The sequence below is a fragment of the Anomalospiza imberbis genome, chromosome 5 (genome assembly GCF_031753505.1).
Source record: "Anomalospiza imberbis isolate Cuckoo-Finch-1a 21T00152 chromosome 5, ASM3175350v1, whole genome shotgun sequence".
Classification (NCBI taxonomy): domain Eukaryota; kingdom Metazoa; phylum Chordata; class Aves; order Passeriformes; family Viduidae; genus Anomalospiza; species Anomalospiza imberbis.
Window position 1 is genome coordinate 57,943,955 of NC_089685.1, and position 15,371 is coordinate 57,959,325.

At 37.7% G+C, this 15,371-nt stretch overlaps 1 protein-coding gene across 1 annotated transcript in view; it reads left to right on the forward strand.

The window, feature by feature from the left end:
* The window catches only part of POLR3B (RNA polymerase III subunit B), a 70,149-nt gene that overhangs the window by 16,706 nt on the left and 38,072 nt on the right, over window positions 1–15,371 (forward strand). Inside the window, exons 10-16 of the mRNA XM_068191042.1 lie at window positions 363–485; window positions 1,965–2,081; window positions 2,558–2,692; window positions 7,307–7,468; window positions 10,685–10,885; window positions 11,947–12,109; window positions 14,159–14,312. Coding sequence (XP_068047143.1) covers window positions 363–485; window positions 1,965–2,081; window positions 2,558–2,692; window positions 7,307–7,468; window positions 10,685–10,885; window positions 11,947–12,109; window positions 14,159–14,312 — 1,055 coding nt within the window. The remainder of the gene's footprint in view (window positions 1–362; window positions 486–1,964; window positions 2,082–2,557; window positions 2,693–7,306; window positions 7,469–10,684; window positions 10,886–11,946; window positions 12,110–14,158; window positions 14,313–15,371) is intronic.

The window sequence follows — 15,371 nt, forward strand, 5'->3', positions numbered from 1 at the left end:
TTCCTTTATTGTAGATTCTGACTTGGCTTTTGTTGTTAAACACTATGCTTTGTTTTTACTCAGTATTTTTTTTTTCTTAAGAAAAAAACCCACAGAATTTAACTCCTGTCAGTGAAGAAAAGAAAAAAACCCCAAATAGGCTCTCCAAAAAGTGTGTGTGTTCCTGCTGCTTATCAAGATTTCCATTTAACGTTCTTCCATAGCTGGAATATGTGCTGCCAGTGCCAGATGGCACAGTTTCTTAGAGAAGAGCTAGCTCTTGCTTAGTAGTAATGCAGACAAACAATACCAAATTAGCATAAGCAAATGTCAGTGAGTTAACATAAAGCCTGTGTTATTTCTGCCTTTTCTTCTTTTCCTAGGCCATGGGTGTTGAGAGTGACCAGGAGATTGTACAGATGATTGGCACAGAGGAACATGTGATGGCTGCATTTGCTCCTAGCCTGGAAGAATGCCAAAAAGCTCAGATTTTTACACAGATGCAGGTGTGTCTTTTCACATGGCCAGAGACCATAAAAATCAAGACAGTGGGTATTGACCACTTTGCTGTGTCAGCAAAGGACACAGACTTCGTATTTTAAGGTTTGTCTTGGGGGTTTATTTCAAGCTGAGGCTTTTTAAAGGATCAGGACTTGTCAAACTTGTGCGACTTGGCTCTCATAACCTAACTGGAGAAGAAAAAAATCAGAGTCAAGCAATGCTTTGTTTTCAGAAGCCCAAGACTGTGTTTTAGTGGCATAACCCTGTGTATAACAAGTAGCAATGTCCATAAAATTAGGGGGGGTTGTTGAAGACTTTTTCTTGAAAAGGACTTGCATGTCCCATTTTGCTGAAGCCCTGTTGATGTGGCTATGACTATTTCATCATGAGTAGATGTTCTTTTATTTTAGTCTCCTGTATAAAGCCTACAGTAGCAGCTACCCTCTGTCCTGCTAAAGACTCAGCAGAATTCTCTTAGCTCATGTACTTTTTTTAGTTAGCCAGAACATGGGCCATTTTGCTGGGAGCAAAATGCTAGAAGAAGCTTTTTTAGACTAATCTTATTTCTGCTATTTCATTGTAAACTTTGCCAAATCATTCCATGTGTGATGTTTAGTGTTTTAAAGTGAAAATATTTCTGGTTTTCATCTTTGAGGGCTTTTGAGGTTTCCAATTAGCTTAAAGAGCTCCTAATTCAGAGTCAGATGAGTGAGATGGAACAACACAGAGGAATGTGAAGTATTCAGAAAGTTAGAAAAACAGAAATAGAGAAGTTATTCTGTGCAAGAAATGTCAAATGAAGTTAATAGAGAGATAGCTTTTTGTGGAAGAGTGTAACAGATGGAAAGGATAATCTGTCATTTAGTGGAGAGGGTGATTCTTTCACATAGCTTCATGGCTTCTAGGCAGGAGCTTCCTGTGTGGGCTTGGATAGCTTCTTGACTCATCTCACTAGGAATTCTGCAGACTGATTGACAGCTGGTAGGAGAATAAGAATCCACTGCAAGGCACTCCTGGAGACAGATTTGGATGCCACACAGTAGCTTTTGGAGATATTAAACAGGGAGTGCCACCTCATGGTTTAATATCTGAATGAAATTTAGCAAGTCCACAAAAGAACTAAAGGTGAAAAATCTAATTAAATAAACTAGATATTTTTGGAATTTATAGAATCCTTTTTTTCCATATCTCTGCCATATCCTTTCTTGTAGTGTCATAGTAATCATGAATTTCCACCACTTTCCATTCCAAAAGTTACCAACTTGTGACAAACACATTGTATGCATAGTCAATTGTGTCAATTTTCAGGAATTTTTTTCTTCGTATCACTTACATCTTTGTTATTTTGCAGTTTGTTTGATATTTGTATCATCCATTGGTGGTGAGATTGCGCTGGTTGAGGAATGCACACATAACTCCACGTGTGTGTGTATTTGTATAGGTTACAATTCTGATATTAACTCAGGTTATTTCCCCCTTCACAGGCATTGAAGTACATTGGAAACAAAGTACGAAGGCAAAGGATGTGGGGAGGCCCAAAGAAGACAAAGATGGAAGAAGCCCGAGAGCTGCTGGCATCAACCATTCTGACTCATGTGCTTGTATGTAACATTCTGGGATTTTTTTTAAACAGGAGAAAGCTTGTATGGTTATTTATGGTGTGAGCTTTGTTGGCAGGGAAAAATGTCTTTGATGGCTTTGTAGCTGAGATAAAGTAAATCATCCTCAAACTTGGATTGAGTCAAAAGAAATCTTTGTGAAATGCTGTACCATTGAACTAATCAAACTATGCACTTTTTTCTACGTAGCCAGACAGTATCAGGTGTGAATTCAGGACTTTCATCTCATGACCTATACCTTTATTCTGATTTACTTTCATTTGCTATCTGTTTCAAAGTTACTAACATTTATGTTTTGCATTTTTAAAGAAAATAAAGCTCTGAAATCCCTTTTGTAACTCAGCCCAGATTACCAGTGATTTAAATGGATGCATTTGTCTGAATAAGAACTAAAAAGCTGATCCTGAAACATTGATATGTTTTTGTTTTGTTTAGTTTTTTTTGATTTTTGTTTACAGGTGAAGGAATTCAATTTTCGTGCCAAGTGCATATACACAGCAGTGATGGTACGCAGAGTAATTTTGGCTCAAGGAGAAAATAAAGTAGATGACAGAGACTATTATGGAAATAAACGTTTGGAGCTGGCAGGGCAGGTGAGTTATTTTTACTTCAGAGCCAAGTGTTTTCAGGGTTTTGTTACTGTCTCCTCTTTAAAGGTGCAGAATAAGGAATAAAGAGTATCCCTGTCTTCTCAATTGAAGTGTTTTCCCTCTCATTTTATTTTTGCTGGCTTTTCTGTGTTGGCTCATAGATCTGCTTCCATGACTGAGATTAATACATTATATCTTCACTTCTGTATTGCCTCTTAATACCAGATGAAAGGACGGAGGAGTGCAAGTACAGCATCAGTCCTAGTTGTGGCATAACACTGTTAGTGTCGAGATGGCAGCAGTAAAAGCCATCCCCCAGTGTTACCCTCAAAGCAGCTGGGTAAGGGAATAAACTGGGACAAAGGAGGTGCCTGCTTGTCATGTCCAGGCTGTCCCACTGTGGAGAACCCAGCTTGTGTACCAGCTCACAGAACAGCCACTCAAGCCTCCTGTAATTTGGTGCCCGTAAGACCGCTTGTTTGTTAGCTGCCTCTCTGGCCTCTAGGGTGGCATGAATTAACAAAATGAGTGGTTCAAAGTTAACTTGAGCAGCTAATGAAGGTGGATTTTGTGGGGTTCTCTGCTTGCAGAATTTTGGCACTTGAGGCAGAAGCAGTATCAAAGGGCTGTAAAGGAGATAATGGTTTGAGGTGTGTGGCGTGGTTGTTTTGCAGAGAGGGTGGCAGTTCACAGCTGTTGGCCAAACTGCATTCTCCTAATGCTGGAGGAATTTACCTGTCAGGTGAAGGAACTGCTTAGCTAATATGGCATGGATTTTTCCTTGCCATGTGTGCTTATTTGGTTATACAGTTTATATTAGGATTGGACTTCTTTGCTGTGCTAAGTACTAATGCAAGTTGGAGTTTCAGTAGTTGGTATCACCTGTGGTTGTTGATCATGCATCAGAAATTCAGACAAGTACACAAAATGCACTGGACTGCAGAAACTGCATCTCTGCCGCCCACGGCATTTGTATTGGGATTTCTGTTTCTGCACACATAACAATATTCGTTCTTTTTTGTTCCTATCCAGTGGAAATTCTCATTTTATTACACTTTTTAAGATGTGTGCTTGCATACGGTATCATACTCCTCCTTTCCACCCTGCCCTGCTGTCTATGCCCACATGTGAGCACACACACAGAGTGCAATTATTTTTGAGTAAAAACTGCATGCTTTGCTTCCTAGTTTCCTGAAGAAACTAAGATGGCATTCTCAAACACATTCAAAGCACAAATGCAATGAAAAAACTTCTTAACTTGTTAGGATAAGTAAATTGTTTCTTCAAATTAATGTCTTCACTGTTAATCAAATTTTTGCACTGGTGCTGAGGCAGAATATGTTTCTAAAGTGTAAGGAGTAGTAAATGGACATTAGTGCAACATTCCAATGGGATGAATGTTTTAAGCTGTGATGGGTTTCTTAGGTTTCTGCTGTAACATTGCTGTAGTTCAGTATGATCATAATCAGTAAATTAGTTGTTGCTTTGTCATCAAGTTGTTCTTATTTAACTGGATTGAAGGAGTAGTTTGTTTTTTCCTAATACTTCTAGAAACAGAAAGTAGAACAGGTAAAGAATTTTCTACAAGCTCTTCAAAAAAGGCCTCTGCTCACACAGATGTTAACAACCAAAGTTGTTTTAAATTATGTGGGAAAAGGTTTTAAATGTAGAGGATCATCACTACAAAGCCAATGCATATTTTTTCTACATAAAGGACAACTGTGCATGGGGGTTTTAACACTTTATTAAGAGTAGTTCTCTCTCTCTTGTGATATTTTAAATGCTCATTTCAAGCTGAATGGTTGAATTCCCCTCTGCTTTTTTTTTTGTGAAATACTAATTTTGTTGGATTGCAGACTATTTAGTGTAGAGTTTTGCCAGTTTCTAGATATTTGTGTTTAGCTAAAGTTTGTGTGGATAAAATGGTTGTTGGTGGTTTGTTTGGGGTTTTTTTGGGTTTTTTTTTAATGCCAGCATGTTCCTGGAATAAAAATCCTGTTGATTTAAAATCTGAATAAATTAAAAAAAAAAAAAAAGATTCCCATGTGAGGAGAAAAACACAGCAGTCTAAACAGTGTAAAGACATAAATGGCATTGTGTTTATAAAAATGTGTGAAAACAATAGCTGCTAATTTCACACCCCATGGGACAAGAGAGTACGAAATGTGCTTTAGCTTTAGATAACAGAGTTGTATCCACTAGCCAAGCTGGTTTACAGAGCTTTCTCTTAGTCTGTCTGCCACTAGAGGCTTGGTAGGCCAGGTGCCAGCTGAGGTGTTAGCAAAACCTACCGATTTCAGGCTTAATCTTTTCACCTACCTTTTCTCTTCCCTTAATGTGTTCATTATTTGCTAAGCATTACTCTGTTCTTTGTCCTCGTTTTTTTTTTGTTTCTAATGCAGCTTGCTTTGTATGGGTGAGATATGGAACAGCACCAAAATCCGGCACCCTGGAAAGCAAGGGATTTCTACCCTGTGACAAAAGAATACCGCCTTGACTTCAGAGATTGCCTAATCCCAGCTGTTCTGATAATATAATTAAGGCTGCCTAATGTCTTTAATTTTGCAACCAGTTTGTGTGAAAGGGAGAATTTGGCACTCTAAAGGCTTAAACGCTAAATAGCAATCTCAAGGCGCCTAATTAGAATTCTCTGACATTAAGCTAATTGCTGAAACTGTATTTCAGCAGCTTAACTTCTTTATTAATTTTTCTTAGGATTTTCAATGAAAATCAATTGGTGAGCTGTCAGTATTTTTTTTCCCTTACATATAATTTGCTCTTTAGTGCTCCTCTCTGAAGAAGGCTGCAAGGCCCTGGACTAACTTTGAAATCCATTGAATATTATCAGTGGCATTCCATCCTTTTTCTTTAATCTCTTGCTCTTGACCTAAATAATGTGGTTATTGTGAAATTCTTCTTTGCCAGATAGTCAGAGCTCTTAGAGAGTCTGTGAGTGAAATTAGCAAAATATGAGGCTTTCCAGACTGGCAAGTAGTAACAAGTTGGTGTACTTGGGGTGGAACTGACTTTATTAGTTAGAGAAGAGGAAAGGTGGTGTGGCTTTATAGTCCGCATGACATACAGAATGACGAGATTCTTGCAGTTTTATGATCAAGAAATCAAATATGAAAACATGTTCTGAGTAATTATTTTAAGTGTTTAGTTAAATGTTTCAATCCTGCTCAAACCTGTTGAGATCAAATGTTTACTGTAGTTAATTTCAAAAGAGTTTAGTTCATATTTAACAAAACTCTCAGCCATCTTAAAACGACACATTTCCCCCTCTTACTTTTTCCATACTTCTGAAACTCTTCCCTCGTAATCTTATTTCTGGGGACTCCAGTGCATTCTCCTTCCTAATACAGTGCCTCATAAAAGTTGCTTTTATTTCTGGTGGAAATCGAATTTAAATTAACTGTGATGTCACAGGTGAGTTGCAGGTGACTGGATTTCTTGTGACAGTGGTGAGAGAGTATAATTTTGCAACTGTTAATGGTATTACAAACATCAGGAAGGAAAAGAGGTTCTGCAGCACCTTCCTCTCATTCCAAGGTTGGGTCTAAAAAGCCTGTCTGTCCGAGTGGCAATGGGATTCCACTTCTGTCAAGGGTCAGCATGCAGTGTGTGTTGTGACCAGCTTTACAGTGTCATTTGAAAAATGCTTTGGTCAGCTCAGCTGGAGCATGTAGTACAGGCAAGGAAATGAAAGCTAGTAGCCCATCCTAGGGAGAGAGGAATGAGTGTGGTTTAGTTTCTTGTTTCCAGCAGGTAAGGAAAGGAGGGGACTGTGTCTCATGGAGGCACTTAAAATACAGTTCAATTCTGCATGTACAAAAATCGTATGGTACAAATTACTCCAGAATGTCTTAGCTTGTGATGGGTTCATTTTGGGTCAATTGTTTGGATTTTTTTTCTTATTCAGCTGAGCTATGTAGCTTTATTGCCTAAACTGTAGACTTTTTGGTTTGTTGGTTTGTGTTTTTTAATGGAGACCTGTGAAGAGTACTGCACTTTCCAGATAGTAGCAGTGCTAGAAAACAGTGACAGATACTGAACATCCACAGGTGAACTCTCTGTGGGTGTAATTAGGTTTCCACGGATCGTGATTGGCAGAAAGTAGCAGGATAAAAAATGTGTGTGTGAGTAATGAAGCTGCCTATGAAACCTGAGATATGTATTAGGGTAAAAGCCACTCTTGCCTCCAAATCTTGTGTGTAATTCAGGGTTGTACATTTAGGGTATTAAATCTTCAGAAGAGTTTGTAACTTTAGGGAGGAAGAAGTAAATCAGCTGGATTGTAATGTAGCGGATTAGGGAAAATATTTGGATAGCATAGAGAAGTATGGCCGTGCTAAAATATTGTGAAGGAAAAATTAAAGCAAGGCAAAAAGGGATAAGTGCATAACCTGAGACCATTCTACTTAATTTCTATTATAAGTTCTCTAATATTGTAACAAGGCAAAAAACTTGTGATAAAATTATAATTTGTGAAACAGAAAATTTACGTTTTAATTGACAAGTAGAAAGGTAGAAATGTTGAACATGTCTCCCCTCTCTTTCCCTATGTCCTAGATTTGAAGAAGTATAATTTTTCCTTTAACCATTCTGTATTTCCAGCTTCTTTCTCTTCTGTTTGAAGATTTGTTCAAAAAATTTAACTCTGAGCTGAAAAAGATTGCTGACCAGGTGATCCCCAAGCAGCGTGCAGCTCAGTTTGATGTCGTGAAGCACATGCGGCAGGACCAGATCACCAACGGCATGGTCAATGCCATCTCCACAGTGAGTATTCCTGTTCTCATTCTAGGATGCAGAGCCTTTCCACCATAGTGAATGATGGAAATGTGTGCATTTTTTTTTTTTTGGTGAATCTTCTGGTTTTGGTTTGAAAAGCAGATCTATTTAGTGTTTTTTATAGATTAAAATTGCAAAACTCTGTCACGGGCAGGGCGTTTGGAATTCACGGAAGAATCAATAATCAGCCAGCATCTTTTATTTCAAACTGATGTTTTTTTAGTTTTTGAGAAGGAATGGTAGAAACCGGCTAAATTAAAATAGTGGTCATGGTTGTATTTATCCAACTGACTGTCTTCTAGGTTTTACTTGACTATGTGGTTTTTTTATTATCTGGATTTAGCTGGGGTCAGGTTACATCATTTGTACAAAAGATTTTTGAAAAACAGCAGGAAAACATCATGAGCTGGAGGAAGAAAAAAATCCCCTCAACCTCAGTTTTGAGCTCTTTGAGGGCAGTGCCTTTTTATTTTGAAATTGTTGGAATGAACAAATTTGCAGCAGAGAAGTTGGTACTTCTCTGCTAATGGTAGTGATCTATTTAACAGGGAAATCTGCTGCATGCCATAATATTAAAAAAACCCTGATAATTACCCGTTAAATATTTGTCTTGGTTGGATTTTAGCCTGTTTCTGTCTTCTGCTGGAACAGGCACTTTCCTTCATGCCAGTGGACAAGAACAATAATAGCTACTAACTTAGTCTTTAACCTCAGATATCTGCAAGAGCAATTTGTGAGATTGCTCCTGAAATCCAGCTAGTAGCTTGTAAAAGACTTTGAAATGCATGATTTTTAAACGAAATTAGGTTAGACTTAAGTATTTTAGGAGCTGGTAAAAATTGTGGAACTTAATTTTTAATCTTTGGCCCTCTTGAGAGGGCTTTTCTGCCTAGCATGAATCAGAGGTTTTTCTTTGGTTCTTGTAAACAAATTAATTCCACATATTGCATCCAAAACCACCAACAGTCTGTAACTTACAAATCCCAGTGTTAAAGCTTATCACTGTTTAATTTTATGAGTGCCTCAAATGTAGTTAAATCTCCACAGTACACGAAACCAAAACAATTGACAGATTTGTTTCTCTAAATGCTAGTGCTTTCTTCTAGCTTGTGCCAGTTTTTCCATTTGGACTGACAGAGATAAATCTGCAAATATTCAGTCCATATTCAGTAAAGTCTTCGTTCTTCCTCTGTCTTCGGACTTTTTTTTTTCAGCCACATAAGCAGTTAAACACCATCTGCTCTTAAGCATTGAAAAATAATTTCTCAGGAACAATGCCCAGTGCACACCATTCAAGAGATTAAGCAAATACCATAAAAATCATTCTTGGAAATGACAATCTCCAATCTCACCAGAATGCTTCAATGATAGTCTCAAAGAGCATGAAATAACTGAGTAGATTCATAATTACACCAGTAGCATGCAAAAGAATTCATAGCCCTGCAGCTGTACAGTGGTGGTCAGTGGTATTTGCTCCAGGTCCTCTCCTTTCCCTGGAAAGCCCCAGAAGAGAAGGTAGGGCAGGCAGTAGTGCCACAAGCCTGAGGGACATTTCAGCATCTGAAGATCACCTGATGCCACTGAGGGAGCAACTTCCCTTTCATAAGAGTTCTCAACAGGATGTTCTCCATGGGGGTGATCTCACAACTGCCCTGGCCCCTTTTGATTTTCTTTTTTGTGGACAACTTTTGAAGGGTCCATTCTGTCCCTTCCAAAGCACAGAGAATATTTTGTATGACTTCTTCAGGCAGCATTTTTACTTCCACTTTTTCCCAGTTTTTTTTTTATTTTAGACTCTTCTAGGCAGCAAATGAGAAACCACATACTTATTTAACCTACAGATGCAATACTTTCTAGTGTGAAGAAGAACTACAGATTTATTGCATTCTTCCACTTACATTCCCATAACTCCCAGTCTTTACAGAATGAAATGGTCAGTGAGTGAACCCTTCCCAAAGATCCTGAACAAATGAACAGGTTTCTTTGGACTGACTTGCCATTGGGCATGATATCTTCCCACTTTCTATTACAAATTTGAGACTATTTGATAGTCTCCAGTAGAAGCAAATAACAAAACCATTCATATGGATGGTGTTTTCTTCCTGTTGATCACTGAATGGGATTGTGCTGTTAAAAGTGGAAATAAAAAAGCCAAGCAAATCACCCTCTAAAAGCGTTTTGGTGTAGTACAGCAAGCAAGCTTCAAATTATTTGTTATTATTGGTGAGCTGAGTTTGCCAAAATGGGTTCAAGAATTATTCGAAGGCAGTCCTTGGGAAAATGTTATCTTTGGGCTGACCAGTAACATGGTGCCTGCAGTAAATAGTATTTTAGGGAGAAACTCGCTGTATCCACTGTATCAGGTGCTGAGAACTGGATATGGAGTAAATGTCATGGACGCAAAATTGTAGCACCAAATTTCAATATTGCGGTAGAGATTATTAAATCTGCTTGGCATGGAAACATATTTGTGTCCTAGAACATGCTCTGAGCTCCTCTGTTCTCCCCAAAGTGAGAGTGCCTGTGACAGTCCTGAAACACAAAACCTCTGAGATGTGCTTGGATCTTGCATGTCATATTAGGTGTAAACCAAATGGAAGTTGGGAAGACCTAGTCCTCCCACACATACACTCTTCTCTGGGAAGACACATCAACGAGTCTTTTCCCTCTGGATTCCAAAAACAAAAGACTTCAAAAAAGTACAGAGGGTTTTAATGACAGACTGCTCCAGCATAAATGTCTGTGTTTCCTACAAAAGTAACAAATCATGGAAAAGGCATAACTGAAAGCTTGTGGGATCTATTGTAAAAGTGTTATATCACTCCAAGACATTTTTTTCTTTTTAAAATACTAAAAAAATCTACAAAACAAAACCAAAATAATTTAATTTAGCTAAATTTGAGTATTGACTCACCTGTGAGGGAGAGATGAAAAAGACTATTTTTGTGATGGAATATGTAATAGCAAAAGTATCCTCTCATCTGAAAGAGCAGTCCTTTTGTTTCAGCTTCTCTTTAATCCTTAATAAAGATACGCTGTAAGTAAGAATTTACAGGCACATAGATAGTGAGAAACTTGGTTTATATAAATGGGCAACATTTGTTTTGCAAAGCTCCTCAGATACCATACTGTCTAGACTCTGGAAAAAGTCACGACAAGGATGAACTGCACAAATTCTTTTGAAACATTAATTTTATTCTGCAGGGAAATTGGTCTCTAAAGAGATTCAAGATGGACCGGCAAGGCGTGACACAAGTCTTGTCCCGCTTGTCTTACATATCTGCTCTGGGAATGATGACCAGGATCTCTTCTCAGTTTGAAAAGACAAGGAAAGTCAGTGGTCCTCGATCGCTACAGCCGTCTCAGTGGGGCATGCTCTGCCCTTCTGACACTCCTGAAGGAGAGGTGAGCAATTTCTATTTTGCTTTCTGTGTTTCTTGTCCTGACAAATGGAGGCACTGTTTAATTTGAAGCAGGTGGTCCTCCATCAGAGGAATAATTCTGATGAGGAGGTTTCTGCAGAGATAAATTATCCTCAGCCTGGTAGCACAACCTGTGTGACTTCTTACATCCTGGTCCTCCTTACTATATTGCCTTTTTTCTCCTGCATAGACCATCTGGAAACAGTTCTGAAATAATTTGGCTATATGAGAGTGACATGAGCAGGTCCCATTTTTGCAGTGGAACTACTTGTTCTCTTTTGGCAAGAGCAGAAAGAGAGGTGTCCTAAACCCCCTCCATCCCCCCTTCGTTGTTCTGTAGCAAACATTCTGTTTTGAAGTTGCAGCATCAACCTGCAGTGTTTCTGGAAACATGTACCAACATTTCTTTAGCCATCAGCCTGAGGAAGAAAAGTATCTTTGTACATATTTCAATCAAATAATTGATTCTGACAGTCTTTTTGTTTTGTTTGGCTTTCCTTTTCTTTCCCTTGGTTTTTTTTTTTTGTTTTGTTTTGTTTTGTTTTTGTTTTTTTTTAATAAAAGATACTCTGGGGTGAGGAACTTTCTGGATAAGTCAATATGAGCTAGTCTTACTAGGCAGCTGAAATAAAGTTACACTGTGTAAGATACTTTTTCATTTAAAAATGTTAATGTTTGTGCTAGAACATAAAGGATACATGTAAAATTGATAAATTGACTGATTTTGTATTTCCATTATGTTACTGAGTAGCTGAGGAGAGAAATACGGGGTTATACTTGGTTGTTAACTTAAAATCTATTTCAGTGCCTATATTTTATATTAGCTTGTAAATGCTAAAACATTACATTTCAGTGTGATACAGAAAATTCTACCTTTTTTTCCCTCCAAAATTTCAGAGTAATTAATTTGTTTAATTTCTTTCACTTTGTTATCTGTTTTTGTTAATCATAAATACACTTTGGGGAGGAAAATGCAAGTATGTTTGTTAACACATAGAAAGAGAAGGGATAAAATTAGTGGGTTTTGTTTTTGTTTTTTCCTAGGCCTGTGGTTTGGTTAAAAACCTTGCCCTCATGACTCACATTACTACAGATATGGAAGATGGCCCAATTATAAAATTAGCCAGTAATCTTGGAGTTGAAGATGTCAACTTGCTCTGTGGTGAAGAACTTTCATACCCAAACGTGTTCCTGGTTTTTCTTAATGGTATGTTACTTTTCAGCAGTCTTGACTCTGATTTGTTGCTGATGGAGTCCTAGGCTTCAGGAACCCTCCAGTAGTTCTTGGATCACAGTCAACAGCAGATGCTGCTTTCCACTTGCAAATAATTTCCTCTGTAAATATTTTTATAGGGTTGGGGAAAGTAGATGGGCCAGATGATGGCACTTAGTTTCATGAAGTTGTGTCTTCAGAACTCTGACTGCAGATGTGTGTAGCTGGGAAATTGAAGCTTTCTCAAATTTCAGCCTTGTTTTTAAACTCACTTGCATAAATAGGCACAAAAATATGTACAGTCAACTAGACGTCTGTTTGTTTTTTAGATATTGGCCAAAGGAGGTGCCATTCATAAAGTACTTTTAAAAGAAAATAACTTCAATTTGTAATATGTAACATTGTAATCAATTTACAAATTCAGATCTTCCTTTACAGAAAGCATGTAGTTTTCTGTAATCGTTATATATTTTATATATATTATTATTATATAGATTATAATATATATTATATATAGTGTACAAATGTATTTTATATTATATATCTATTATAATTAATATATATATATATATTAAAGAGCCTTTAAAAACAGAAAGGAAACATCAGACTATTGTTTGTGAAGTTTAGCAATGCTGTTCTCTTTAAATATACCTTTGAAGGGGCATCTTGCTTTGTGTGTGATGAGAAAAATTAGACCATGGAAACCAGGCTTGTCTTGTTAAAGGGATGATTTGGCACACTTGCTTTGCATCTGCATGTTCATATTTCTTTTACAACTGATCTTGTAGGTTTCTAAAACAACAGGTATCAGATTTCAAAATAGTGACATTTTTGACTGTGATTTCAAAACAGCCTTTTGTCAGTAGCATCCATTTCCAGGGACTCATGTGTAATGTCTGTCACCATGGGTAAATTCTCCATTTACCCTTGAATTAAGCAGCAGTTCTTCTTCAACCCTGCCTTTTCCTGGTAACATAAAAGCAACATTTGACCAAACTACATTCCTTTGCTCTGCTTTTCTCTAGCAGTGTGTTAAAGATAAGGTTCACTGAAACCACATGCACCCTCTTCTGTCTTATGGTCCAAAGGGGAGTGCAGAGGCAAAATATTGGACTCTTCCTTGACAAGCTCACTTCGGAGTACAGAACAAGACAGTCTGTTCCCAAATGTGGATGAACTAGTTCTAAGTGGGACAAGCCAAGCTACTGTTCAATCCACTGGTTTGTGGGTTTAATCCATAAAAAATTCCAACTTTTGGAGAGCTGACTTGATCCTGATTTAAACTTATGACTTAAGAAGGCACATAGTCTGTTAAATACAAATTCTTTAAGCTGTAAAGACCCTTCTGTTGTCTTAAAAACTCCCTAAATGATCATCCTTTGTCTTCTCCTTTAAAGTTTTAAAATGTGAGCATAGATGTTTATTTTATATATTGAAATTTTTTTTTAATATAAATTTTATATATTAAAATTTAGTCAGGTGACTCTTTAAATGAGTTTTACTCTCTTGTTTGTTCATCATGCATCAGAATATTTTAAGTATGAGCTGAAGTGCCCTGCTAAGTTAGCTGAGTTGAGCTAAGTACCTAAAAGAGAAATTCTAGTACTATTGTGAGTGATCACTTACATCAAAATATCAGGACTTTGAAATTTCTGACAAGGCAGCAGAGCCGTTCCTTAGTCTGTTTTTGGAAACCTTGAATCCATTTCAGTAGAGCTGAAATTGCTGACTTCAGAGTTGTTAACTTGTGCACCAACTGATGAATGGGCCCCTCAGCAGAAACGTACTTGAAGAAAGCTGGAAGAACCACACCATTTGGTTTCTTGGGCTGTTTGGAAGCATGCAGGTAAAAGACTTGTGAAATTCTGACAACTTTGAATTGAGAGGAAAAAAGAGGTGGTCTTCTTCATGTTAGAGAAAGGAGATTTTACAACAACTTATTATTTACAAGAAGCAGGAAGTACTTCTACGCATGCCACACGTGATGAGAATTCGTAAATAGTTTTGGATGTGCAAAGAGGTATTTATTCTCTCTCTGACCAGGTAACATCCTTGGTGTCATACGTGATCACCAGAAATTAGTCAACACCTTTCGGATCTTGCGTCGCGCTGGTTATATCAACGAATTCGTTTCCATCTCCACAAACCTGTCTGACAGATGTGTCTACATTTCCTCTGATGGAGGGAGATTGTGCAGGTAAACTTCTCATCGGAATTACCACACTGCTGAACTGGCTATAAACTTCTATGCACTGGGCTAAGACTTTCACAGGAAGAGATTTAAGTAAATTCAGTAAGACTTGAGCATCTCTTTTCTCCTTAAATAGCCCTGTCAAAATAAGCAGAGGCTGGGAGAGGCAGAATGGGTTAATGAATATATACTTATTTTAGGATTGACTGGCTGTGTGCATATTCTGTGTTCATTTCAACAAAGCAGCAGTCACAACTACTGGTGGCATTCTACTTTGTTCATTAACTGAATCTCAGAGCTTGTTGAATGCAATTTGAGGCATGTCAGGGGCTCTAAAGTAGTAAATGCACAAACCATCAATTTATCATACCTGGTCAAGAGATCCTGAGTAGGGCCATATTCAGTGGCAGAGAAATCACTTTTCCAGTCAGGGCTAATATGTTTAGTTTGGGAGCTGGCAGTAAAGCTTCCCATTTTTAAAATAAAAGCAAGAGAAATCATGTGGATTTGCAAGGCTTTACCAAGTTTGCTTTGTGGCACCCCTCACCCTGCAATTGTTCAGATATCCCTATTAACCATTTAAAAGTGCTTATTAGTCTTCTAACAGTTATTTAGACTTCAGAGGGGACTCCACAAGTATCTTGTAGCTATTTGCTGCTCTTTATCAGAGCAACTTGTCCAAATAGCAACAGCCCTTGACGTTTCCTTCTTGCATGCCATCCTTTGTGTCAGTGTTTTTGTGTGGTAGGGAAGCCTTCAGAGATCCATGTGCTATTGAAATTTATGGATTCATCAGAGATCACCCACAGTAAATGCCTGTACTTTACAGCCTGTAGGCAATTGCAAAATGCAGCCTTGCATGTGGACACTTAAGCACAAACTGTTCACTTAGTGTTCTCTAAAATCCCTGCAATAATCACGATACAAAATGCTGTTCGTAGCTTAGTAGTTTGAGAAATCTCAAATCTTTTAAAGACACAATCAAAATCTGTAGGTAAAACTTTTTAAAGGGGGAAAATGGCTTTCACCTCAAAATTTAAGTCTTGATTTTTCTGATACACATTT